We start from the raw sequence: 27,988 nt of genomic DNA on the forward strand, positions 1-27,988 counted from the left end.
GCCCCGCATGGCATAAATGGTTCGTATCCTGTTTGAAGAAGAGTTTCTTGTTCAAGGGTTCTTTTCTGTTCATAGAAATACCTCATATCCGCAGTGATTTAAAGGAGTGAAAAGAAATTACACTTGGCGAAAAAAAACGTTAAGAGAATACGCTTAGCAACAGTGTTAATCGTAAGACATAGATAATTTATTCATTTCATCATTATCTATTTCTGTTTTATACGTATTTCCTGAGAAAAGTAAAACAAATGAACTTCGATGATTTCGTAAGAATCTCCGTGTGTAACTCTATATTGAAATGTCTATATTCGGCTTATACACGTTGACTCGCAGTTAGATTTCTTCACGTGATGACCATTCCGTTTCGTTTGCTGTCTTTTTCGTCTGTCGCGGTTGATTTTCTTTTTCATCTTTTTAACCGGTGCTGAAATAAGAAAATTCGTATATCTACGACACTTCTACTAATAAAGGAAGGCACCCACCGCTGACTTTGCTCCTATCGGAGCCAGCCTATCTATTGACTAACGGGTGGAAATCCCGCAATGAATGATCTTAACGCGGTGACATTTTCTCGCGCTTACTGGGCTTAGAAATGTATCTTCGATCATGAACATTTCCCGAGATATTATAGAGTATCCGGGTAAGAAGTTATTTCCATATCAGATTTCCATTTTAAACATTATTTGCATTGCTAATGTTTTATGCAGGGTTCTGATAGGAGTCTCGAGTGCAGTACTGAGCACCGCAGCATCGGTAGTTCAAAATAAATGACATTTCGAGGCTTTATGGCTTTTAGTAACATTACACGCTAGGGTTGTGGTTTTCGATTGAGTCTACAAGTACACGTCTTGATAATAGCCGCGATCACACGGAGACGATTTGGCCCGGGCCAACTTGGCACCGATCAGGCATGGGCCAAATTTGGCCCGTGCCTAATTAGAGAGCGCAGTCACACTCAAACTATTCACTCGATACTAAACAATGCTCAAACAAAGCGAAGTGGATCATTTCCGGTGCTAGTTGCAATTCAAACGCGATCATTTGTCTGGTGCTAAAATTAGGCTCGGGCCTGGTCCGACGTTTTTGGTCGGGCCAAATTTGGCCCGGGCCAAAAATGCACGTGTGATCGCGGCTAATAATACTGCGTCGACCGCATATTCGCGTGTTGGTGACGCACGTCACCATTCTCAGTATCATGATGCTCGATGTTCGGTTTTTGTTCCGCAGAGATTTAATATGGCGGTCTAAAAAAAACCTTATCTCCGATTGTCGCGCTTGAAGTGCAAATGTGTTTTGACGCTTGTGGCCAGAAAACGGAAATTAGTTATCTTATAAAGACTGTGCACGTGACGAGACATTATTGATACATTCTAGCAGTTTCTAAATCCCTGCGGTTTGTCATCCACCGGCCAAAGCAAACGATTGCACCACGCGCTATACGATACAGCACAATTCAATAAACTTTATTCGCATAGGAAATATTATGTACAATACAATGTACCTACCACAAATCTTAATGCTTTACTGATATTCAGTTCGTACAGCCGTGTACTTTTTTCACGTGAGGACGCCATATTGGCGGTCATATACAATAATCGATTCATAGGCAATGTTTGGATTTCATAACTAGTCGACTAGTCAGTACTCTAGTACGGTCTTACGTACGCATTTAACATCTTGGCGGCCATCTTGGAACTAGGTCCGAACTAGAGCGACCGTGCTCAGTTGCGTGGTTCGCCGGCTATTTCCGGACTATAGTTCGGACTAGCTGACATTCGGTTACCTTTAGTTCGCGAATAGTCGACCAGCCCCGATATCCTACACTGACTGATCCCCGATGAAATGTGCTGTTGAAGATGTATCTTCTGGTGTTGTGAATGGCAAGTGACGGGTAAACTAACCATGACGTCATGTGCACAGCCTCTATAAGCTCTGGTTTAGGTAATTTTATTCGTGAAAAACTTCTATTAGGAAGAACTGACCGAGGGGAAAGAGCTTTGAGCTCTTTTACGAGCAGTTCTGGTGACCTCGAGAATTTCATCTCGTACTTTTAGTAAGCGACAGCAACTAAATCGACAAGCAAGCGGTTTGTTGTATACGAACATAACGAATTTATTTGCGGATTAGTTTTCGATCAAGATCGTGACAGAAAAAAAATGTCCATGCCATTCGAAACAAGGTGCAGAAACGACCACAATTTGATCAGATTTATTCATGAGCAGAGAAAGAGATTGGAGAAAATAGGAACTTCTTTCAAAACAAGATTCAAACCGAACTCGTCGACAAAACAATCATTTTTTTTTAAAGTTTTCATATCACGATTACCATCAATTGAGTTATCTCTTGAAGAATTATACCAATTCTGAAACAATCTAAAGAATAGAAGACTAGAAAGTATAGGTCAGAATAGTAATAGTTACCACCACCGTATGATTCACAAAATCATAATGTTTGATCCATATATAGTCTCACTGCAGTCGTATGTAACTCGCATGACGTAAGTGTCGAATTCATTCAAAATAAAGCACTATGAGTTAACTCATGACAACTGTAGAACTGATCTGTGTGTAGTTGATGATCAATGATACTTCTGATATATACTGTTCTACAATGCATATCCATAAACGGAAACAACGATATAACGACTTAATTCTGACAACGTTCTAACGTCGTGCTCTTTGTTTGATACTTAATTTATCTTGCGAACTATAATTCTGCGTTCGCATCCATTATTGAAAAACTACTAAGTTAATTAGCTATACACCGACGTGGTTCCCGATCCGATCGTCAAGAGTAGTTTCTTAATCTTTAGAAGATGTTGCGCCGACAAATTCGAGAAAGCCGGCGCTGGCGGAGATACGCAATGATGATTGCACAATCGGGAATAGCGTATACGCAAAAAGGAGATACAGACGAAGCGAGCGCTATTTACGCATAGTTTCCAGAGAATTATCCTAATGTGGCGGTTTTTGTTCCTCATGCCGACCACGCGGGACCCGACGGCCATACTAATGCGACGAGACCTATTATATCATCCGTTGACCACCGACGGCGCACTTTATGAAGGACGGAGATGCGGTTTATTGTCGGAACCCAGAGGAAATTACCCATTAAAGCGATGTTTCGCATTTCCCCCGACGGAAATTGGATAAAGAATTAATAACGCTAGTTAACTTTTTCCACGCTTATAGTAAGATGCAAGATAACCTTTATAACCTTTATACAATATAAAACGACTATCAATTGACTATTACGATGCGACAACCGTGTGTTATTCGTACACCGAAGATGACCGTCAGATAACGATAGGGGATAAAATAATCGATCGTAATAATAATGGAAAATATATGTTCTCTCGTCAGAATTCTGCCAGCCCTGAACGTAACGTCGCACAGTAATCTGCCATCGTTTGATCTCTATTCGTCAATATGATTGACGCGTAAACGGACAACGCGGGGTTTACGTCAAAAATCCAATATCGCGTCGACGATTCGTGGCCGAGTTTTTGGGGACAACGAAAACATTTTAGCGTCGCGAATGTCGTGCCCGTGGTATACTGTACGACTAGCAGTATTCAATTCAGGTTCGGGAAACGATAGATCTTCGCGACGGATTTGCGTCCAAATGGAAAACTGGATTACATTCGAAGTATGATTTAGGTTTAAAATAGAACCGTATCGTTTCGTAGGCGTCATTTATATTTCATCAATTTCAAATTTGTCACAATCTATGTCTGATGTACTGAGACAATGATAGTCTAGAGAAGAACGATTTCAATTTCGTATCAAATAAAACGGCGAATAATTCACTAAAAAGCCTTCATAAATTTGCTTTAATACGATACGCAAAATCTTATTATCGTTCGAAGATTTTCCGAACGGCGAATAAAGCAATAAAGCATGAACTTTGTGTCAATATGGCGTCGTCACGTTGCAGAAAATACAGCTACACGTCCTTTCTAATCGTTAGAATTTGCTGGCGTGGTTTATTTGAGGACACTATCGACCTAAAAGCGCTTATCGTTATAAATCAGAAACTCACGATACCGAACAAACTCGCTAAGCCTTCTATTTCTATTTCGATCGTAGTCATTCGGTTCCCTTCCACTTACCTACTCGATTGGTTTCTAAAACCCTTCGTTTCATTAATTAAGTGGCTTAAGTGGCATTTTTCGAATAGAGGAGCCATTAGTTTCGCAACCTCTCAAGCTCCGATAAGCCTTTACAGATGCTCGAATACACCCTATATTCTCATAGTTTGTTTGATTGAATTATTCCGACGCGTTCGTTTTTAAACGGGAAAAACCGTTACAAATACAAGCAGGCGATCAACAAGTTTACGCATTCTAAAGGGAACGTCTATAAACAGTCGACAACAAGAAAAAGAGACGGGAAATCAAGAAAGTATTAAGCTTGTACAATGCATGATCGAGATATTTTTGTATGAAAGGCTGAAGCAAGTGATCAGTATAGGAATGAATGTGACAATATTGAAGTACTGAACAGCATGCTACGAGCAATCTTCGATTCAGTTTCACCATCACTATGCATACTAGGTAGCATTTGGTATAGACCAATTCGCGTGACGTCACAACGTGTCGAAATATCCATCAAGCGCAAGCTATCTGGTGTAAAACGGTTGACGTCTGTTTGACGGCCAATGTGACGCACGCGAAACGCCTATAGGGCAAGAAGGTGGGCTCCCCGAGTATGGTTAAGGTGTTTTAGATTTAGGGTGTTTAAGGTAAGGTAATCTGGAACCAGTTTCAGTCTGTGAGTATGTTCTAACTTCACAGTCAAAATCAACTCATTTCTAACGATGTGACACGACTCGCAGCTGGGACGGACTCTTATTTATACATTCTTAGACACGGGACTGCTGAAAAATATGGAGAATGTTAAAACCCGCTGAAGAGACCCACGGATCCCGAAGGAATACACATTAATCTGTTGATGCATGAGTCCCCTGAGTACGCTAAGTCGGCAGTGTATAAATTTATGAATTTGTCTCTTGAATTGAAAAAATGAAGTCAGTGCATTAACCGAATGTTGAATATTTAAGTTCGTAAAAACAAGCCATGCCTTATTGATAAACGAGGCATTCAAATGACGAAGTTTTACAATGATAAATTAAGCACGATAGAACGTGATTTGAACGCCGATTAAGTTTACATTCAACAGTAAACGTTTACATATACACGTACGTACAATACATACAGAGTGTATCATATCGCATGCAATGAAATATGCTTCAACTAAGATGCCGAACGAGAGAATCAGCCGTTTTTAATAAGCGACACTTCTGTCATTTCGCCGCCGTAATTGCTACTACTACTATTGCTATTCAACACTCGACGACGCTGGCGACTCCTACCATAGCATAGATCTTTCAGCTGACTGCGGAATTTCTTCCCTACTAGGCAGTACAAGAAAAAGTTAACGCAATTGTTGATGGCCGACAAGTCGTACAATATGGGCAGCCACGTGATCAGTAATCCTTTCTTCTTGTAGAACATCGTGACAATATGGAATAGAATAGACGGTCCTTCGAGGACGAAGAAGGCGAGGGCGACTAGAACGGCCCTCTTGGTCACTATAGTTTCGATGTCCTGTTGCGAGTTTGTATTGCCGCAAGTGCGCATACCCGCCGAGCGCCGCACCGCGCGTACTATCATATAGTTCATGATGATTATCGACAGCATCGGCACTAGAAAATAGACCAGGAAATAGCCCGTTATCACGTACAAATTCAGATAGATCGGGTGGAAGAAAGTCGTCGACAAGTTCGATTTCGGGCGGAGCCTATTCGTGCATTTGTCGAAAACGTACTTGACCTCGTAGGTCCACAGTTTCGGCAGACTGAACACGATGCTGAATATGAGAATAAGCACGGTGGCGATAGCGGCGTTCTTCCTCGTGCACCACGAGCGCGCGTGCAACGGCCGACAGCACGCTAACCACCTGTCGGTCGTCATCAAAATCACTAGATAAATCGAGAACACTTTGGACGTGGCGAACGAGAACCAAATCGCGTTCGAGGCGAGCATCGAGAATTCGAAGTAGCTCCCCAGTCGTCCGGTGAATTGAAATATTTCCGGCAACGCGTATTTCACTAAGTTCATCAACAACACGAAACTATCGGTGATCGATATGATACGCAGGATGAAGACGGGACTCGTCTTTTTCGTGCGGCCTTCTTTACCGAGTATGACGAACGCCAGGGCGTTAGTGATCAGTCCGGCAAAAACGATGACGACGAGCACGGGCACGTGTAAGACGAAATGAGCCATGTGCACGTGAATATCCTTCATTTTACTATCGTAAATACACTCCGTGTCGTTATTTTGCGTCGAGTTATTCATGGTCTGTTCGTTCAGCGCTACGTCGTCGGAATATGAAAGCTCCAGCTCCTATAGCGCGTGTATGCGTTTAAGTCGTACGTTACCGACACAAAATAACGGCGATATATCTCAATACGTATATAACATGATACTGGGTCATCATTCTTGTAATTGGTATATTGTTCAACAGTAAATCAGGCTAATCGCGACGATGGATCGTTTTTTCGTTTTTTGTTTTGTATTTTTCGAATTTGCGAACAAATTATTCCATATTGAAGCGCGTATAACTTTTTGTTGCATTGATCTTGTTATTTCATTGTCCGCCGTATTTCCAGCCGCGCCAAATGAGGCTTATTTCCGATGCCTGAAAAGATAAAGCGAAGCTCGAAAGATTAATAAATATATCGACAATGTTCCTGCGGCACTGACCAGAAGTTTTTACAGTAGTCTATGCCTTATTGGTAACTGGTCAAACCAGCAAACCGCTCTAACCGGCAAATTTTGATTAGATTTACATGTAAATATCCCCTCCCTGATTCTCATTTGGTCTCCGGCCAAACCCAAGATGGAATCTACTGCAGTTTACCTTTCAGAAAACCTTCAAATGATATTCCTCAAAAATAGCAAGTAAGAACTGATAAAATTTGTGATCATATTGGTGATGGTGACGATTCGGACCAAATCAAAAGAAAACATGACTCGATCTCCACCAATTGTTTTCTAAATACCGGTACTACGAAGCACCGCGTTTAAACCCAGTTCTTCTTTTTCAGGTGACAATTTCGTGTCAAGTTAAAAAAAGAATTGGTTGATAACGCGTGTATTATTGCATCTTTTCTTTGAATCAACCATTATATCAGACCGGGAAACAAAATCGATGTAAAATCCTAGCTAAACAACGGCAACTTTTTAAACAGACGGTTATATTCTCAAACAGACGCCAATAATATAATCGTTACATTCTGGGTTTGTCCGCACAAAACTCGTCCATTATTTCCATGTTTTGAACTGAGATACGGATATTTCACATCGAAAACAGTTATGAAGAAGTTTATAGATATTCCTTTGTTATTATCGGTAAAGTCCTATGCCGGTTCAGACTGGTTGGAATATTGTTTGAATGAGCTGGAACCGAAATTTTCAATTATGCACTTCGATTTAAAAAAAAAATTCTGAAAAACATTCGACCGCCAATCAAACAACTATCGATGTATTTCGATTTCCGATTTCAGAATTAAACCCCCGTTTCGCTCTCGACAGGTGGGGAGGGTTTGTAAGGACACCAAATCATAAGAATCAAACGTTATTTCACCGATCGATGATTAACAGGGTCAATACCTATTTTAAGATGAAAAAAACGGGGTATCGGGGCCGAATTCCGCCGGAAATTGCCGAGTGTCGACGGAGAGTACCGAATGCAACGTAAACGCGCATTACCGCATTACGTAATTAGCCTTGCCGGTTGGTGGCAGCGTTCCCGGAATCTTGTGAGTGATCGCCTGAAATACTCCAACATGAAATCAAAAACAGCTGACTGCCGAACATACAAAATTCTCTCTCTGGTAAAAGTATGGACTCTTAAAGACGAATTGCGTTAGTGCCCCGAGCCCAGAAGCTCAAACAAACTATGACGGCGCACGTGCGCGATCTTCGTTCTTTTTCACAGGACGCATATCCCGTACGGAGGACAGTCTTCATATTAGATTGGTTGCCGGCGACCAGTCTATTTTCATATGAACATGTACGTCTCCCTGTGCGCGTGGTGGTTCGAACCCCGGTAAAAAACCACACTAATTAATCAATCCGGGCATTAATCGCGCTAGTGCTTTCCTGGTTTTATCGCAACGTTCAGACATAACTAACGCTAAAACTAAAACGGCTAAAACACCGATACGAGATTGGCAACAACTACCACTGACTACCGTTAAAGCTGTGTCACATCTTGATCGTAACCAAATTATTGAATGTATTATCCGATATGTATCTAGTGTCACAGCTGACACTTCACTGATTCGATCTAGTCTAGTCTTGATTGACCCATCTCGGCCTCAGCGAACCGAAACAAGATTGATAGTCACCAAGCTTGCATGTTCTCTTGGTTATTTGGTTTCCGCAACCTTCGAAGTTAAGTGAGTTTTATACGTAGTTTCTGAAACCAGCATCTTTTCAAATTCTCTCTGAAATCGGGCGTTTTTTTAGAATCCTTGTAGGCATCGGTTCCAAGCAAATATGCATAACGTGTTCGAAATTCGAGCGACGTAACTCCCCGATGAGCTCTCTCCAATGCCAAGAAAATATGTTTGCTTCTCAGATTGCGTTGACAAACAATGACGAAAAATCAATCGGAACTATTTTTTGTTCGAACTTTCTGTTGACGTCTCATCTTTTCCCTCACAACCAACATAGACTTTTTGTAGAAGTACTCACGAGACCGATCGGTCCCTGAGAGCAATAATAATCATTCTCGTGTTTATCCGCATTAACGATTCCCCTCGTTCATCCTTTCAGAACTAGGCCAAGCATGCATAAATTTACCCAACTAATGAAAACTAGAGGGAAATGGCTTCAACAACTTACCCGGCATCAAAACCGCTTTCAAATTTTCGATGTGTGTAATGTGAATCTATATCCAGAATATTTGTTAATTGTCTGTGAATTAATGTGAACAGCATCAATTATTGTAACTTCTGTAATCTTTGTTTTCGTTTTTGTGCTCTGAACAAATCTACTTTCGTCGAGCTTCAAAACATTTTCATATTCATCCCGTACGATGATAATGCTTTTTCTCGCGATAACCATTGCGATCATCAAATATTACACTCGAGAAATGTTTGAACAAATTTGTAGTAAACAAACGAATGTTAAACGTAAGCCTTTCCGATGTAAGTAGGTCTTGTGTAGAGAGTTCAAATAGTTGAAAATCCATAGTAGCAACAACAGTTCAAATCGCATTTTCTAATGAGTATATAAATCTATTCTAGCAGGTATTCAAAACAAAAGCTAATTACAAACATTATCGATTACTAATTACTACTTATTATTTAACATAGATACCAGTATGATATGAAAGTTTAATCACTTGCGCTATGCCTGAAGAGGGGAAAATGTAACTCCCGAAAATGTTTGCTAGAATGAGTTTATATACTTATTAGAAAATTAGATTTGTACTGTTTAGTTGTTGCTTCTATGGATTTTTCAACATCAGTTGGACATTCAGGTCAACGCATTTGTCGGCTCAGATATTCCATAATGAGTCGGGGTTCATTCGGTTACATTACACGGTCTTAATTAGAACTTAAAATCGTAATTAGATATCGGTACGAATACCGAGTTGGGGTCAGGTTTAGCAGACAGCGCGCACCGTAGAAGTTGGCAGGTGTAATTAAAGGTGATAACTCTCCCGCAGCATACGTATATACATAGTCCACACAGCGGGTTACTTTCACAGTTCCTCTGACCAGTGCAAACAGTTTGAGAAGGCCCGTCAGTTGCGCAAGAAGTCTTCGCTGTCACCTAACAGTTTTGAACATTCAATGCACATCTGCATGATAGGATTAAGAAGTTGAGGAAAAGTGCTTGATTCAAGGAGTGAAATACTGATCGGAAAGTTGAAGTGTAAACATGGTTATCACCGAAAATGCCGTTTTCAGCGTTGCTAGATATTACATGGCTTACGTCAATCCGTTTATCATATTCTCGGGAGTTGTCGGAAACGTGTTGACGCTCGTCGTCCTACCGACAATTCGTAACAAAGTGCACAGCGCGACGGTAACGTATTTACTCTGTCTGGCGGTCAGCGACTTGCTCGTTCTATTTTCGTCGAGTATTCCGGAGTGGTACGGAATTCACTTACCGGCCGTCATCGATCACGACAGCGACTCGTCGTCGACTTTTCCCAGGTTGAACATCCTCACAATCAGCGACGCGGCATGCAAGAACCTTTTCTACATCTACGACGCTTCCTCGACGATTTCCGCGTGGATTCTGGTCATATTTGCCGTGGAACGATGCATAGCCATTTGGTTTCCGCTCAACGTTTCTACCCTGGTCACCAAACGGCGTAGGTACGTGGCGGTATTTTTTGTCATCTGTCTTGCGTGTCTCACTCGCTTCCCGTCGTTTCTCTACGCCGCTGTTCATTCGCCTGTCGGCATTAACGTAACGATATGTTCGATCAAACCTTCCAATCTGGCACCGGGCATGTTTCAGTTGTATTCCATTCTCCAGTACATGCTGCATACGACAATTCCGTGGGCGGCTATTTGTACTAACTCGGCCCTAGTCCTGGCTCGGATACGCTCGCCTTACGGGCACCTCAGATCGGCTTCCGCTGTAAACATCAAACGCGATCGTAAATGCTTGCTGAATCTGATGGCCGTCAACGGCGCGTTTATCATCTTACTCGGCCCGCAGACTATCATCGGAACCTTGTACACGTGCTCGCGAAGTCAGAGTAGCGATTTGAGTTTCATACCGGCCGGGTTCACGTCTCATTTGACGCATCTGTTCGAATTGAGCGTCCTGGCGAAGAACATCGCCGCGGTGAATCATTCGATAAACAACGTAATTTACACGTACAACATCAAACAGTATCGCGAAGGTTTGAAGCGAATTTTCTGCTGTCGACGAAACGACGATTCATCGGCGAGATACCTGAATCGGCGTAGCGCTATCAGTGCACGTCGGTCATCGGAAACGGATTTATAGACACATCTTCGATCAGGACAAAAATGTTCTCAGGCAGACTTTTTCAAATGGATTTACTCATCAATTTGTTTGTCTATCACGCTGGATGATAAGAATGGCGTTCCAGCACACACATGATGCGCTACAACAAAGTTATAATCCGTACTGAAAATTAGATCATTCTCAATGAACTTTGTACAGGACTTAAAGTCTCCCAAATGAAAATGTGGTCAAACAAGTCATCAAATAGGTAGATTGACGTTCCATGGTTTCGTTTTAATGGAAATTGATTTACTGATGCGAAAAAAAGATTCGAATCTTATTGAAATGTAGAAGAAATTGAAGCGTGGTAACCGAGTAACCACTAGCCAACCTGGCGGATCCTCACCTGCCAAACGTGGAATCCTCGATTGCCACAGTAGCGGCGCCGGTACCCCATTGAATTCGAACCATTGTGAAAAGTACAAATGATTATGTGTTTCACAGATTTCTCCGTGGTTACGTAAAATATGTCGTTTGTTTATGATACCGTACAATATATATATACTCATATAAATGATATTCAATTGATCGTTACTTCTATCGATACAGATACTCCATAACTCAACGTTTATTTCGTGTTACTGCTTTTAGAATTGAAACTTCCCTATTGTAAAACAATAACTGACATCAATGTCACAGTCGCTCTTCAATTTCTGAGTGAACAGCGATCTTTTAAAAATCGAGGTAACTGACCGAACTCTTTTATACAAGATTTTGAATAAGTCAATGAAAGTTCTGTGAATGTTCGGCAATTTTGACTGATATTTTTCGCACAACTACAACTTCACTGATAACTGATTTTTAGGTAAAACGTATTTTCGAATCTGTATTCCACGGGTGCGTCCGGAGGACACATTTGTACAAAAGAATTCCAAAGGACTCAACAAAGGATTAAACCTCGAAATTTTTACAAAATATGACCCCAGGACGCTCCCGTAATTATTCGTCTTTTGTGCTTTAATCTATTTAATTTATACATGTATTCATTGTGGAAAATATATCTTGTCATGAATCTACATGTTCCTTAGATGAATAAGTGACGGGGAGAAGTGACGTCTGAGCACCAGTACTCAGTACCCAGGTAACAAAAACCGGTTACTCCCAGTTAGCTGCGAGCACTCCAACAGTTGGAGTGTGTTTTCCCACAAGAATTTACGGTACCGCCCGCCGTCACTGACTGCCGGACTCGGACACCCTAACACCACCGTACAGTTTCTATAGTAAATCTAACACTTTCAGACCTGTCAGACGATTATAGACTATTTCAAGATTCAAGTCGAGACAACGTCAGTCTACAAACAATCAACGGATAATTTTCACCTGTGACCGATCAACATCTTAATTACGCCGATAGTCTTACTTTTTCTTTTTCACATCTTTCGGAATTTCCACTGCAGCTTTATATTTGAGAAACCCATAGAGTAAAAGCTTATCCACAATGCTATATACTAAATAGAACAAATTCATTCACTCTTCGCTCAATTCCTACGGTCTAGCCAGGATTATACTCGCTCCGCTACCTCAGATTAGACAATAAAAGGTTTAACCACTCGTAATTAGCCAACCACCTGTCAAATGTATTTCCATACTAATCCCATCATGGCATCAAACCATTAGCGCAACAGTTATCATCTAGTTGAATATGACTTCAACATAGCTATGCTTCATTCTATGAAGCTGGACAGGCTTAGGTCATCTAAAATCTAAGTTTTCTTGAATCTACATAAGCTGTTCGCTTTCTACTCATTAACCTTCTAGATGAAATAGGACAAGACCTAGCGATGTTTGTTGGGTGGATGCAAAGCTTTATCAAAGTCGTACGGTAACAGACGAACGCGTTGCGTAATGACTACGTCATTAATAATCCATTCCGCAGACGGCTGAATTACTCAGCGAGTCTGTCCCATACATCCTTTCCCCCTAAACTCATTTCCTGTAAAACTTCAACCATTTTACACGACGGCGCGGTTCCAATTTCGCAAAATACAATTAAGCTCAGCTGCTTCACTGATCACAAGGAGAAAATCTAATCCTGATAAACTTTTTGAAATTGTACCCCGGTTTTGAGATGTGCGCGTTTAGAAAACACTAAGCTGCTTATATAACACAGAAGGACAGTGACGCCACCAAAAAGGTGATCAAAAGGTAGAGGCCTACGCGACTGAGATCCGACGCCTTAAGGGGAAAAAGTTTTGTAGTTATATATAGCGATAGATGACATATTGTCTTGGCTAAGCTTCTGAGAACCTTAGTGTCGGTGGTGACCCCTGGTGGTTTAGGAGACGTCTCAGTACACAGAGTATACGGAGTATCCGGTCACCCTCAGGAGTAGTTGAAGGTCAAGCTAGCTCGTTGAATATAAACGTCGCGATATCTAAACGAATTAAACATATCAAGTGATTCGTTAACATGTTACGTCCTTTGCCAGACAATCAGCGATTACAATTTCGTAGAGACAATCTCGTAACCCTTCTCGTTTGGAAAAAATCAATTTCTCTTCTGGCCGTCGCCGTTAATACTCGATCGTTAATTTCTGTCGTCGCGTTTTCGCAATCACTTTGTCCTTGGGTTAATTACTGGCGTAATTAATTGAAATGGAAAGTGCGCAACAGTTAATTAGCTGGTAGTTCTGTCCGCAGGGGAGGTACGTATCAGGCGTGAATCCGTCATCTGCTTAGACGGAACTGTTTTAGCACCCGCGATAACCTGGCAAAAGCCCTTCACTTTTTATTTGTCAAATTACGGCTAAAAAGGTATACAACATCCAGTCTACTTTATATGGTTATTCTATGTTATAATGAATAGCGTTAAAAGGGTTAATATCTTCAATATCTAATAATTCTACCATGGATTCAAATCTTTATGGAACTGGTTTTTGCACCGTTTTATGAACTAGCTTAATCTTTAACCTCGGGTTTCATTCAAATGTCTTGAGTCGAGTTATTCCCACTGTTCCTTGGTTATTGAAAAACGTGACATGACGTGACGTAACTGGCATTATCGATCCACGCTGATTACGAACGAGTTTCAACCACCGACAACTCGAGCGAAGCGGCCAACGATTTTTTCAACCATGAAAATTAATCAACGAAAGAATAATCACGTTGTGTTATCGATAGAATCACTCCTCGATCGGCATTTCGCTAAAACATTTTTATTTGGCTTCGGCCAATGTTTAATTACTTTTTCGAGTCAATTGCACGGCGAGGAATGGACGGGCTTTTCTCCTGAGAAATGCGGCCGGCTTTGTTGTGCGGGAACGTCGACATTTGGCTAAATGATTATCGACAAATACGTTATTAGGACGAGAAAAACAACGGCGCCAGATCGCAATGAATTAACCGAGGCCAACGACACCGTGTGACATCAATAACATCGCATATTTACCAATGTTTTAAGCGGAAACAATTACGAGCCAAAAATGCCGTGTTAGACAACACGATTGCCATACGTGGTAAATATCGTGTTTACGTGATTCTGATTATATGTGCTCAATATGGCATTGTTACATGTTATTTCATAATATAAATGCAAAGTAATTACAAAGAATTGAAATTCTATAGTGCTAAGTTTTAAAACACTTATCTCGTACGCGATTAAGACCAAACAATAAGTTAATCACTGACTAAAAAGTGTATTTAGAATACTCATGAGCTTGGCTTCCTGTCCTTGATCAGTAACAGCTTGGAATACTCCATTGCTTTAGGCATCCGCCAATGTTTTAAGCATTCGAACCTGCCTGATGGTATCGAGACTTCCAAAGGTGTCTCACGACGCCATCAGGTCCGAATGTGACAGGATGAGCTTCAGGGTACCTATGATCGTCGGTACTGGTAGGTGGACCGGCGAGCTCAGGGTAGGATCTAGGGTCTGATTCAGGGAGGGGTGCACCCCCAAAATTTTTGGAAATATAGAGAAAAGCTGTGAGAGAATTTAAACTTACACATGTTTACATTTTTCCGTAAAATTTCTGGACAACTTCATATTTCAAAAGGGGACGCGCACCTCCAGCACCGGCCTCCTCTTGGATTCGCCTCTGGAGCTACGTGGCACCATACTGAGAGGAATATTGAGACTTCAGTTGCAGATTCGGTCAATCGCTAAAGCGATCAAATTGCGCAATTCCCACATTCAGTAAACCCGATTGAAAGATAACTGACCAATACGAATTTCGTATTTCACGTGCTTCGATTCAGATATTACTTGAAAACGAACTTACTTGGACTCAAAAGAGAAACGTTACTGGTTGGGTCTTGGCGTTTAGCGGCGACCGGAACTCAGAAGATAGCAAAAGATTTATTTCTCGACTTGGTTTCACCGTCCGTTTACCATCAAACACCGAATAAGGTTGATCAAACCTTAAGCCGGGACGAACTCAACTCATCCCTGTTTAACTATCCACACCCGTTTGAGGTGATCATTTCCGAATTCCGCCGACGTTTTTTGAAACGTGTTAAAACGTCACAACCCGATGGAACGTACCCAATTTTGTATTCTTTCCGCAAGGTCCAGACAGCCTGTAATCCTGTTAAACTCGCTGTTTAAACAATTGTAATCTGAATAATTAAGGCTCACCGGTCACAAGAGACTCCTAATGTACGTAACAGCTCGTGAACCAAGCTGCTACGATACGATATGTGACAATATGAGTTTCCATTCCGAAACGCGGATTTCGGCACAAGCTGGTCACTGGATGCGTGGTTAGAGAGTAACGAGTCTACGAGCTTGGCTAGCAGCAAAAATTGAGTTAATCAGTCGTACACCGACGGTAAAGGAGTAAGCTACGTCCCTCGTCACAGGCGAATCTAATGAAGCCACAGAGCTGCGTGACTCTTCTTTTTATAACTGGTTGTGTTTTCGTGCTCTGCGGTGGCGAATACCTGGTTTGAAGGCCCCGAGAGCCCCCTCTCAGTCTGCTTAGATTCTCATGTCGTCCCGAGCCGAAAGTCAGTAATCTGACTCTGCTGGAACGATTTAGCCCACAGGCTGGATAGAATTTCTTCGTCGAGCAAAATGTTCCATACTCCGCACATGCTGCAGAGATTTGAGATGTAAACCGTGTGTTGATTGACGGTCCAGATCTTAATTTTTAGTTATATATAATACTTATATATACATCGTAAGTTTGATTCTTGGAGCCGACATTAATTTCTCGGTGTTGAAAGCTCAGAATTTCTCAGCTGTGTGCGTGCTCAGTTAGAATAAGATTACGATTATTTTGAATGGAAATAAAGTTATCATTAGTCGAAATATGACTTTTTATTGCAAACCGCAGGAAATGCTGGCATTATTGGGATTCGAACACGAGAGTCTTTACGTGCTCAGTTTATTGCGATGACGCGTGCTCAGTGTGCCTTTTACGACATCCGGCCTTTTGTTGTCGGTAGATTACGTAAGAGTCGTTGGCGCAGAGCTCTAAAGAATGACGAGTTTGAATTACTAATGCTCTTAGAATAAATCGTGATTGAGAGATGGCAAATCTACGATCAGAGGCGAGAGAGCGGAAGAGATGGGAGGCGGTTATATCATTCCTCATCATTTACACGACTTGCTGTCCACCCTGAAAATCCATCAGGCCCTAAACGATTAGTTCCACTCATTTTTGATTCAGAGGAAAATATTGAGCAGAAACGTTGTACTTCGTTATATCAACTGAACAAAGACCGCTCTGAAAGGCCATCATATCACATCCTCGCTTGCCAGGGGTCCGGTATCACTCCCGAACTCGCTTCCATCAGCCCCCTGGCCTCACGAAGCGTGATTTCATTACTGGCGCTGTTGCGCATGACGTCATATATCGATTTGCAAAATACTTCCTTGTTCAGTAAAACGTTCGCTGATTGATCCATTAAAGGGGAAAACCAATAGAAGCCTAAAGTCGTTTGTTACAAGCGCTGTGATTGGTACGACCGGATTCTGGTCGGTTAGTAACGACTACAACGACTCGTGAGGTCAAGGGGTTCGGCGAACAGCTTTAGCGTAGTGGGTTCGAATCCCTTGACGGGTGAAGATGCCATATCAGAGCTTCACTTTAAAACTCAGATCCCTGTTCAGTTCCAACTAAATCGAACACGTATCCATGCACCCGCATGTTCGCTGCATGTTCGCTGGAACGAAAAAAATCTGTATAATATTCGATTGAACTTGCAAAGTTTGACCGACCGCGGTTTCGAGGAAGCACGCAACCTTGATGAGGAAGTGTAAACCGCAGATAAGGATGGTTTTCGCGATCAATGCCACATAAAACAACTGTGAGCGCGCTTTAGGTGACGAAATGGATCGTAAATCGTGGGATCAAGAGTAGCTTGTTTACCTTAAAGGCTTGTCATGTACTCGCTGATCCCTCGGCCTCGCGTATATCGTATTATCAACGAAAAAACTTCCGTCCTAATGGGGTTTATATTGTGCGTTAATATTTTATAGTTGTTCATAGAAAGTGCGGATGATCATGATCGAGTGCGATACAAATTGGCGACATCCAGAGCTGGTCGGGGATAACGCGTCAGTGACGAATAATAAGATAGTCTAATTTGCCGTGACGTATGGCGCGTCTAGCGATTTATCGGCGACGTTAATATCGTTGAACACACGTACTGAAGGGTAAATCCCATGAGTTGAAAACATCGAAAGTATATTATAAATATAGAGTACCGTATATATATATAATGATTGTCCCATGTTTGTATTCGCAGAGGAGTTGATAGTCAGTCAGAGCATAGACGTCTTAAGTAAAACTAGTTTATACGTCCATGGTTGCAGTTTGTGAAATGCCAAACGAGCAACAGATTGCGATTGTCAAGTGAACCTGCACTTGATGATTTTTAATGGATTTATTCCTCTAACGTTTCGAGGTTGTAACTAAACATCATCGTCAGAAAAACGAGAAAAAATATATTTGATATTAAATCCGTTTACCAGTCATGTTATTGTCAACTTTGCTCGACTCTATTCGACAAACTCTTGGTCTTATAGACGGACCGATAGACGACCGACAACTTAAGCCGCCTGACCACTGGTCAGTTTTTATTGTATTTGAGATAAATCCCGAAATCATCAGGTGGATTTACGCCCGATGTTAGCACACTCCGCCTCAATCGTGACCTAAAATGTACTTTCAAGTCTTCAATAGAAAATTTATCTTGGTTATATTTTCTACGGTTTTGCGTGCGACGTATCGCCGTTGATGGATTCTCACGATAACGCGCCATCCATCACCATTCTATCCGTTGTTACTCGCCATTTCACACAATTTGCGTTGCAATTCGTTATTCGATATTTCGGCTGATTGCGACGATTTTAAAATGCGATCATCGCCGTTTAGCGTCGATATCTGGAATTTAAACGCAGCGACCGCATGCGATACCGCAGCTAAATGTCATGTTTCACTGCTTCGACTCGTTATTCGGGCGCACTTACTTTTAAACGGCATTTTCTGACGCCGTAAAAAAAAACAGGTGCAATTTTTCTCTTTCAAATTGATAATCAAAGGTAAGTGAGTGAATCATCAATAACAAATGAAGATTGGCGTTTTCTGTGATTAATTAAATTTCATGATTCGCATTTTCTATTCAATGAATTTTCATGCAATTTGGATGATGAATTAGAATATTGCGTGTTCTACGTCATCAATATTGGGGATAGACTGGTTGCCGGTCAATATTACCATATAATCATATACGTCGTGTTTGTACTAAAACTGCACAATCTGCGTCTGGAATTAATTCATTAAGTTTGAGTCGTCGAAAAAAATCCTCGGACGGCTCGGCGATAAATCCATTAATGAAATTGCCTTTGCATAAACTGACCATTTGTCAAAATAATTGCTTCATGTGAAAAGACGAAGGAAAGGACTGTACTAAGATAGAGCGTCTCGCAATACATCAATTTAATCTCAATAGTGTATTGATATTGAAAGCGTCTCACGACACCGTTGAAGATATTCGGCGTAAAGAAAGAAGGAATTTAACAATAAGCTCCAATGATTTATGCGTTATCGAATTATGGTAAACATCGGGGCTCGTTTCAAATTCCTCATCGTTTTAAGATCCATTCTTTACTAGGTTTTCAAACGGGTTAAAGGTATCCATGAATAATCTACATTTTTGTCTTTTTTCAACCAGCGGGTTTACACAATTGAGTAGTTGTTAGTCAATTATCGATCTATCAAACCAGCCCATGAGGTTAACTCATGATTTTTAAGCTTGAATAGGTCTCTAAAACCGGCTCCCGAAAACGTCTGCCACGGAACCGCTCGAGGCCGTGCTCTATACACGACCCGGGATTAGATTTCATTAAAGTTCATTTCGTGTCGGTAGATTTTAATCAAATAGTCGTCTGCAGGCGATATTGACTTTCCGTGCGCAGTCTGATGTAATCACGGTTTTCTGCAGATGATTTACACAGCGGGACGCGCTTGATCAACACCGCGAATCTGCCGAAAAACCGACCATTATTTCGATCGGTTCGAAAAATCGCCACAATTAAACCAACAAAAAGTAACCGAACCCCATTAACAATGTGAGACTAGAATAAACAATAGAATAGATGAACGATGGAGAAGTTGAACCAGGGATGGGAGAGAGAATCTTCTGAGAGGTGTAAATAAGAGTAGCCTTTATCTGTTAGATCGCCAGAAGTGCTTAACAGGAGACGGATATCATTTCCTGTAAATTCGCCCTGTTGCGTACATACGCGCGCTCGTAAAACTTTATTACAGAATAAGACCGAATTATCTAAAACCTTTTTAACTGTCGAACTCCACAGGAAAAACTCGCATGAACTTAGAACCATATATAAGAAACGGTTTGGAATTCTTTAAGATATCTTACTGTAATTGTCATCTTTGCTGACATAACGCCTAAGTTCTGGATCTGATACGGACGTGTTTGCTTAGATTTTATTGGCTGGCTGACTTGTAGGCTGGGGTGGCGCCACCGGCTGGAGCTATACCACCCGCTGGCAGAATAATGTCATTCTCTGTCGCAGCAAAGATGCTGATGGACATACGCACATCTTTCGTTTTCGAGCAAAAAATCTGAATCTGGATCTGAATCTGGTCATAGACCTTTGCACTGATTTCGGTATTTTTCCCCAAAGACTCGACCGGCGCTTCAGATTACTTAATCAGTCTCACCTGGGCGGTTTCATATTTCCGTTTCGGCTCCACTGAAATCATTTTTGAATCGTCGCATCGCGCGATTCAGATTTCCACCGATAATGTGAATGTAGATAATCCGTAAGGCAACTACTTTCGATGTACATTCCGTCTCAAGAACTAAGATGTCTATTGATAATGGGTAATGTGATCGCACGTGTGGCTTGTTTGTGTATATATATATATATATATATATATATATATATATATATATATATATATATATATATATATATATATATATATATATATATATATATATATATATATATATATATATATATATATATATATATATATATATATATATATATATATATATATATATATATATATATATATATATATATATATATATATATATATATATATATATATATATATATATATATATATATATATATATATATATATGAAGACCCGGAAACCCAGTGGCACAGTCAATGTTTTTTAAGACCATCATAGTTCTATTACCAATCTGACTTACCAGTAAACACATCTGGACTTCAAACATGAATGCGCAAGCTCTGTGATCATGAGAAACATTGCCGCCAAATTAAGGCATATAAAGTTCGTTTCGTTTAAGAAAAGTATACTTGCTTATTGAAATTTGATGCACCTTTTGGTGTTGAAGCATGCAGGGCGCACTGCTAGGTCTAAATCATATACTTTTGGCTAAAGTCATGTTCGTAACTCCACATCTAATAACGTCAGGTTTGAATAGATGAAATAAACTACGAATTAATTCAATTTAATGAATCCAAATTCCTTTTCTATAACTTTTCTATGATGACGGGCACCTGTTCGAGTTTCTTAGAGCTTCCCCGATCAATCGACCGGATCAAGTTAAACCAGATATTGCTGTCGACTGCTTCAGAAGAATCAGATCTGTCGCACGTATCGCTCAACGCAACGGAAAGAAATCGAGTAAGAAATTGAAAAAAAAACTGAACAAAACAACTAGAAAATCAGGCGCCGCTTCGTCTAATACTTTGAATGAACTAATTTGCATACTTGAATCGTGCACGTTGAGTAACGATAACGAATCGTTTTAAGATTATTGACATTCGACGCAAATCCCAGGGATTATTTCGTGTATCCATTCTGCGCTGCTGTTATGGTTCCGAACGGTTTTCTAAGACGTGCTCATATCCGGCTCGCTAAGACGTCCGCGATAAATCATTGCTGTCGTCGGACAATTATCAATCGGAACAACGTTTTTCGAAACCTTTTACCAGAATTATCGGATTCCGCGTGTGTCGCTAAGGTTTAAATTATGGGGGTTAATGTATCGGTCAACCAGGACAGCCGTGCCGGCGTCATACATCCGTGCCATAATACATACACGTATAATCACTTCCTATATCGGTGACGAGATTGATCGAATATCATTTAGAACGAAGAAGGGGTTAGTTCAGCCCTCGCTTCGGCGAAGTGGACAGTCGCATGAAGTACGGACTGTCACGTCCTTGTTTGGCAATCCGTCGACGTCATAACGAGCGAAATTAACCGCCAAAGCATGCACGGACTAAGACGACGATTATACATCTTCCAAATTGGAAGTTTGAGGAATTAAAGCTACGTATCTCGATGTAAAGGCCCGGCCTCGCAACCCTCTGATATCCGTACATACATTACAGTAGGCCTCGCATCGCTTCAGCTAAAATTTTCTTGAAGTCTTAAGATTACAAGGATTTTCATGTATATCTTCGTGTTGACTTGCTCTTTTTTCTTTTCCAACTGTATGCGTCACTTGCCATTAGTTACATGTACTTATTTACAAGATGAATAGAAAAGTACCAAAATAGAATTCATCGAGAACTTCTTCATTCATCTACCGTCGACACGAATTATAGCGTCTAATTCCACTTAATGTACGCATGAACCTTTTAGTTTTTTTTTGTCACTTAACATTTTCTTGTATAACTTTCAAGGAAATGAATACAACGCGAGTCAGGTACGTAGCAGCCTCGTGTTCTGCACCGATCTGGAGAAAGAGATTGAAAATATCAGACTGATTTCAAACTGGATTGCGTTGTTGTTTTTGCTCGCCGACGTGACGGAAGGGATGCATGTTACACCGCGACAATTCGTTTGTCAGGCGGATGTGATTTTCCAAACGACAGGAAGTTCCATCGCGTAATGTAAACTCCAATCATCGAATTCCGCGTCAAGCCAACGAAATAAAAGAAAGAAAAGGAGAGGAAAATGATACGTTGGTTTCCAGAATAATGTTTAACATTTGCGCTTCAGAACTTCCGAAAGAAACGTTCCTCTTATTTCAATTATATAAAGAATCAAATCTACTTGTGACTTAGGTCCGGTAGCATGACCGAGCTCAAATGGTCAAATATGACCCGACAACTTCTGGAACTTGAGATGCGCCGATGGGGTGTTTTAAGTTCGAAAGACCGATCTCATTACTTACGGGGCTAAATTTCTCGGCTAAATATAATCACTTCATGTGACACCGAACGAATGACGCAAGTGGAAATACGAAGCCGATGAAACTTTATTGCGAAACAATCACATAAATGTCAAGGTAAAGGCCTCACTAACTGTACCTAGTTAGTTCATCAGGCTCGTATAACGTTAATCTCCGTTACTGTTGTTAGAAATAAGAAGCTTTATACAACGGATTAGCGGGGATTACATTTACAACGTAATAGCAGCTTTTCTTAGAATGTAATTTGTGTTGATGGCATCTTAACGTATTTTTACTACGGCCTTTGACAGGGCGACACAGACATATTGTCATTTCTTCGTCCCGTTACGTAGTATCAAGCCTATACTTATCCCATACTTGGGATGTCAGGAATTATACGTACTTCGACTAATGTACGCTCAAGTTCCCAGCCTCAGCCCTCTACTGTGGCTAAATCGAAATTCGAAATATTCTAAGGTGAAGGTCACGTATAGCTATCGCCTGCGAATGAAATCGATTTAGCGTCGACGAATTTGTTGTTCTTGTTTACTCGGAGCATTTAATATCGCGTTTTTCGTCGGGTCGCGAGACTTCACGAGAGCAAACGAGGTCGCGTCGCATTAATCAGCGGGACGCGTCAACGCCCATTAATTAGCACACCCGCCATAGACGAACAAACTGCCGACTGTAAGAAATTTATCAGCCTTCGATAATTCGAATCGAAAAAAATTATATCTCTCAGATTCATTTGCGGTTGCGTTGACGCAGTTTAGCATTTATAACGAAAGGCAGTTTTGAATATTCGATTTTTTGCCGACGAATCTCAACCGAAAAGAAGTATCGATGAAGCCAAATTATAGGGGTTTACTCGTAGCTGTAATTTCATCTACTGAAGTTATCGTCGCAGAAAGAGCTAGTTACCCGATCTCTAATTACGGGATATTTTTTGTCTCTATTTTCGAGGAAACAATTTTTAAGCAAAGAGAAGGAAAAGGATCCGTTCGATAACGAGAAAAATTGCAAAGCATACGCGATAGGTCATTGTTTGCTTTAGGGTTGTTCGTTGAGATTATGAAAAATGCCGATTCGATTTAAACGGTATACAGAAATAATGTGCCAGCCAAAAATGAATCTCCAAGGAGTACTAAGTCCCGGGACGAAAATATCCCAATTTTCTAAGTAGGAAAATTTCCCGACCTTTTTCTCAAAACATATCAAAATTTGGATATTTCTCCCTGGAGCATATTTTCCCAGGTGATTATCTTCTGCGAATTTTTCATGGCATATTATTTACATTCTATCTAAACATTTTATATTTAAATATTCTTAACATTCGTACATTTTGAGACGCCCACGGTTTGTTGATGTATCAGCCAGGTCAGACTAAAACGTCTTGAGACGACGACATATGCGATATCTCAGTACGGAGAAATTTAATTGGAAAATCCAATTGATTCGACCCTAGTGACTAGTGATATCAAAATAGTTGAAAGGTCGCTATGTATAGCTTGTTGAATTTATCATTATCGAAACGCGGGAGCTATTCGACTCTGACGATCAGAGAAATGCGGAAATCAGCATTCTGAATCAAAGAACAGATTTTGAACGGCGGACCAAAAATTCTGATCATTTTAGAGGAATTGGAAGAATTAGAGGTGGATCCAGCCTAGGTTTCTGAGTACTGCTCAACGAACATACCTATATCATAGCACGGAATCTGAAATTTGGAATGAACTTTGGCTTTGAGATGCAATCTAAGCACATTTTGAGGCATCGAATCGATCCTTATCCAAAAAAATATACGATTTTGACTTTGGGTTTGGTTTTAGTTGGAAGTTGAAGCTTTAGATATTTTATTTTTCTTGACAAGTCAAAGGAAACGACACGAGTAAAATGTGATAACTCGCAGCCTCGTAAAACCGATATGGCATTCGTTTCATAATTGATCAAACGTTTTTCCCCGTTCGTTCACCGGCCGTAAATTTCCAGCGAACGGAATTTCCAATACTTAGGGAGAACGGGTTCAGACGCGCCGCATACCCGAGGGACGGGGAGAGAAACGATTAAATTATAGAAACAAATCATTTGTTTTTTGCTTGCCGTGTCTGCGTGCCGTGTAACCGTGGTGGAAATAGAGCATCGCGTCTCGAGGAGGCGGCACGAAACATAAAAATATCCGAGCGAAATAATCAACTACCTTAAGAAGGTCTAAATTGAATCAACTACCTTGAGAAGGTCAATCATTTCTCTGAGACGTCGCCGATATTGTTGGACAGCATATCGTCAACACAAAAATCAGTCATTTTTAGATAAACTTATCCATAAATCTATTGAACGCCAAACTCAGTTAGAGCATTACTAATTAACAAGTTAACGGCTTCTTTTCCCTCATTGAGGAAAGCGTTTCGACTCTACCGCCACCGGGGCTTTACCGACGACCACTCCTCTTGTGTCTCTATCCAGGGATTGAAAGTTACTTAGCTGACATAATTGGGACAAGGGGTAAATACCGCTTAGGGAATGTCTTGCAACACTTGCTGAGATTCTGCTCTTCATGAATTTATCATATTCTTATGACTTGTATATTATATTACTCAAAGGTGGATAAAGATATATTGAATTGAATTATGAATTCATATTGCGTTATGATTTTGTCATTGGTTGCTACTACTTGTGGTCAGGACTAATGATAGAAGGCACTATAGTTCGGTCTTGACGCATTCCAGTTTTCGGCCATCTTGAAACTTGGTCCGAACTACAGCGACCGCGCTTAATCCCGTGTTCGACCGTTTCCGGAATACAATTCCGACTAACTGACACTCGGTTTCGCTTAGTTCGCGAATAGTCGACTAACTGGATATCCGAAGTTCGCCCTCGATGATCAGTTCCATCCGATTGCGGAGGAAATTATTTAGATTACGTACAGTTAACGAGGTCCTCCAAAGGAATTGTATAAAGCTCTGGTAAAATCTAGCTATATATATATGGGTTACGGGTTTAGGTAATTGTATCGACTGCCCTGTAATAGCCGTCCGGCTATGTCAAACGCCATCTCAATCAAACGGTCATCTAAAGCAATAATAATGATCGCCCGTTGTATCGCAGCCGATCAAAACCCGAATCGCTATCATTATTCAAAGATTACTCGAAGCGACCACAACAATTCCGAGCACCGCAATCCGATGAATGATGATGGATGTTGGGTTGATATCGATAGCGAGTGATTGATTCTGGTGCGCTTCAAAATCACTGGATGAATACGCACCGCGTGTGAGTGATCGGAGGAGAGTGAACGCGTTATGAATTCATGTAGATTTCGATTGGACACAAAGAAATCCTCGGTAGGGCATAATTATAGTGAATTCGTGGGTGAAGTTGCTTTTCCCCGATTGAAACCCATCGGCAACTGTGTAAAATAAATACAAGAGCATCCATCGCCAAACCCTTAACAGAAACGTCGCATGCTCACGTTTTCATTTTCAATTTTTTTCACATCTAACCCTATTGGATACAAGAGTGGATGTATATTATAAAGCTAGTGAATTCAGCCAGATTTTGATATCAAGAATGATATTCGTAAACTTGAATTACAACCATGCTGATGAAACACTGTCCGTGTTGTGAAGGAAAATCCCACACTTATCATGAAAAAAAGGTCGGCGAAAAGGTCTCATTGAGCTAATGGTTTATACAACGTTTCGTCTTATATCCTTATATACATCTTTAGGAATATTGTATTCATTATCAACTACCGGTACATCCTAACAGTCAACTTCAAGAATACCGTATTCCATGGGCAAGGCAAAAGTTTACGCAACGTTTCTCCTCTAAATTTCTTATAGCCATCTCTAAGAAATCTGAAGGTATTGTAACCTTCGTATTTCTGTTTTCAGGATTCGGTATTGTAAAGTGTTGGAGTTGCTGTATTACCACAGCTTCAGACCATATATCGTTGGGACGGCGCTTGTCGAATGTCCGCTTTTGATTGATCAATCGTGTACGGAAAGAAATCCCGGTAAATGCAAGCCACCAGTCAGCAAAACAAAATGACGGAAATAAAACAAACTGTTGAATTGCACGGTATTGCTAAGTGCATGCTTTTGGTTCTTTTATCCAACTGCAATCAAATCAGACCATATTTTTGTAGAAAACTAAAGCAGAATAACAAAAAAATCCGCCTGGTGTTTACATGTACACTCGTAATGAAAACAATCGAAATAAAATCATATATCTATGATTGATTTGCTAGCTAACTAAACATCGTTTTTTCTATGCAATAGGAATTATTGGCGCGACGTAATCAGTTTTCATTTGTTACGCTATGAAATTAGACTAGACGGGTTTAGGCCTCATCACTAGCGGAAAATGCGTTCGTGTTAGAACTTAACCACTGTATATATAACGCGTAGAAACCACTGCTGTTTTTGGCCCGGATCCTCAGACTTTTCGATTTATTGGCCATGGAATCTAGTCGGACCATTTAGAAATTATGTGGTAAATGCCGATACCCGCGGAGACTGTACCCGCGGATAATACCAGGAACTATTGAATACAGGGCCATTGTAATGGCGTGTATAGCGCATATTGAAATTCCGCTCTCTGATTGGCTGAGATTTTTGGTGCTACCGTTTGGCCGATTTTCCATCCGCAGCGACAGTAGCTGGTACACAGTTTCGTATTAATCTTGTTCATATGTTGTGTACCGATATTCAACTACATTCATCTTTGTACTACATGACAATATCATTATTCTATGTATATGCTGTAACACTCGAATTGTCTTTCGTAAATGAGTCCGACCAAGAGTTTGTCGAATAAAGTTAAATAAAGAAAGAACTCAGCTAATTAGTTTCAGGTAAGTTTCACGGCTCATTCTACAAGGGGAAGGTTTGTCTTTTCAATTAGGCTTCTGATCTACGAGATCCGAAATTCGATGTAAAAAGGAAAGAACTCGCTTGTAAGTTCTATTTCCGATTGAAATTAATTTCACCGGGATGGCAGACGCGCACACATTAGCTGTGTTGTTTACAACATGCGTTCAACCGAACGATTCGAAATTCAAAACACCTGAATGCGATAAGTTAGAAAAAATGGCCTCGGTACTTACTTGAATAACGAGCTACAGCTAGATTCGATAGTTTGGAAACTCCACGCGCGTCTGCTAGTTCGGAACTAATGAGATAGCTGATCCGCTAAGATGAGTCTATTGATAGACCGGGTCTAATCCTTCGCGTGTGATGTTCCTTCGCCAACTTACGCAACAATCCTCGCCATTCGCACGGAGATATTTTCTCTTAAGAAAAATAATGTTTTTACCAAATTCGAAAAGCTCCTTCCGTAC

The 27,988-nt window shown here is 40.7% G+C and overlaps 2 protein-coding genes across 3 annotated transcripts; one reads left to right on the top strand and one right to left on the bottom strand.

Annotated features, from left to right (window-relative positions):
• Positions 1 to 237: 237 nt before the first annotated feature.
• Positions 238 to 27,973, bottom strand: LOC141908366 (FMRFamide receptor-like). 2 transcript variants are annotated; one of them, XM_074798391.1, is made up of 3 exons: positions 27,755 to 27,973; positions 5,374 to 6,704; positions 238 to 424 (listed from the first exon to the last, which is right to left on the bottom strand). In XM_074798391.1, the coding sequence occupies exons 2-3, from the start codon at positions 6,359 to 6,361 to the stop codon at positions 303 to 305; spliced, it is 1,110 nt and encodes a 369-aa protein (XP_074654492.1). In that variant the 5' UTR covers positions 6,362 to 6,704; positions 27,755 to 27,973; the 3' UTR covers positions 238 to 302. The 2 variants fall into 2 exon arrangements, 1 of the variants encoding a protein (XP_074654492.1); XR_012619605.1 differs by having other exon boundaries at positions 396 to 424; positions 1,506 to 6,704.
• On the top strand, positions 9,962 to 11,047 carry LOC141908499 (galanin receptor type 1-like). The gene has a single exon (XM_074798585.1). The coding sequence runs from the start codon at positions 9,962 to 9,964 to the stop codon at positions 11,045 to 11,047; it is 1,086 nt and encodes a 361-aa protein (XP_074654686.1).
• Positions 27,974 to 27,988: the final 15 nt, after the last annotated feature.

This window comes from Tubulanus polymorphus, chromosome 7, assembly GCF_964204645.1.
Source record: "Tubulanus polymorphus chromosome 7, tnTubPoly1.2, whole genome shotgun sequence".
NCBI classification, from domain to species: Eukaryota; Metazoa; Nemertea; class Palaeonemertea; order Tubulaniformes; family Tubulanidae; genus Tubulanus; species Tubulanus polymorphus.

What these genes read in the sequence shown, in the direction of transcription:
- LOC141908366 (XM_074798391.1), bottom strand. Translation starts at nt 6,361, where the DNA reads ATGAATAACTCGACGCAAAATAACGACACGGAGTGTATTTACGATAGT. An exon ending in GCTGAAAGATCTATGCTATG is followed by an intron (nt 425 to 5,373) that starts GTAGGAGTCGCC and finishes TTCTTATTTCAG; the next exon opens with CACCGGTTAAAAAGATGAAA.
- LOC141908499 (XM_074798585.1), top strand. Translation starts at nt 9,962, where the DNA reads ATGGTTATCACCGAAAATGCCGTTTTCAGCGTTGCTAGATATTACATG.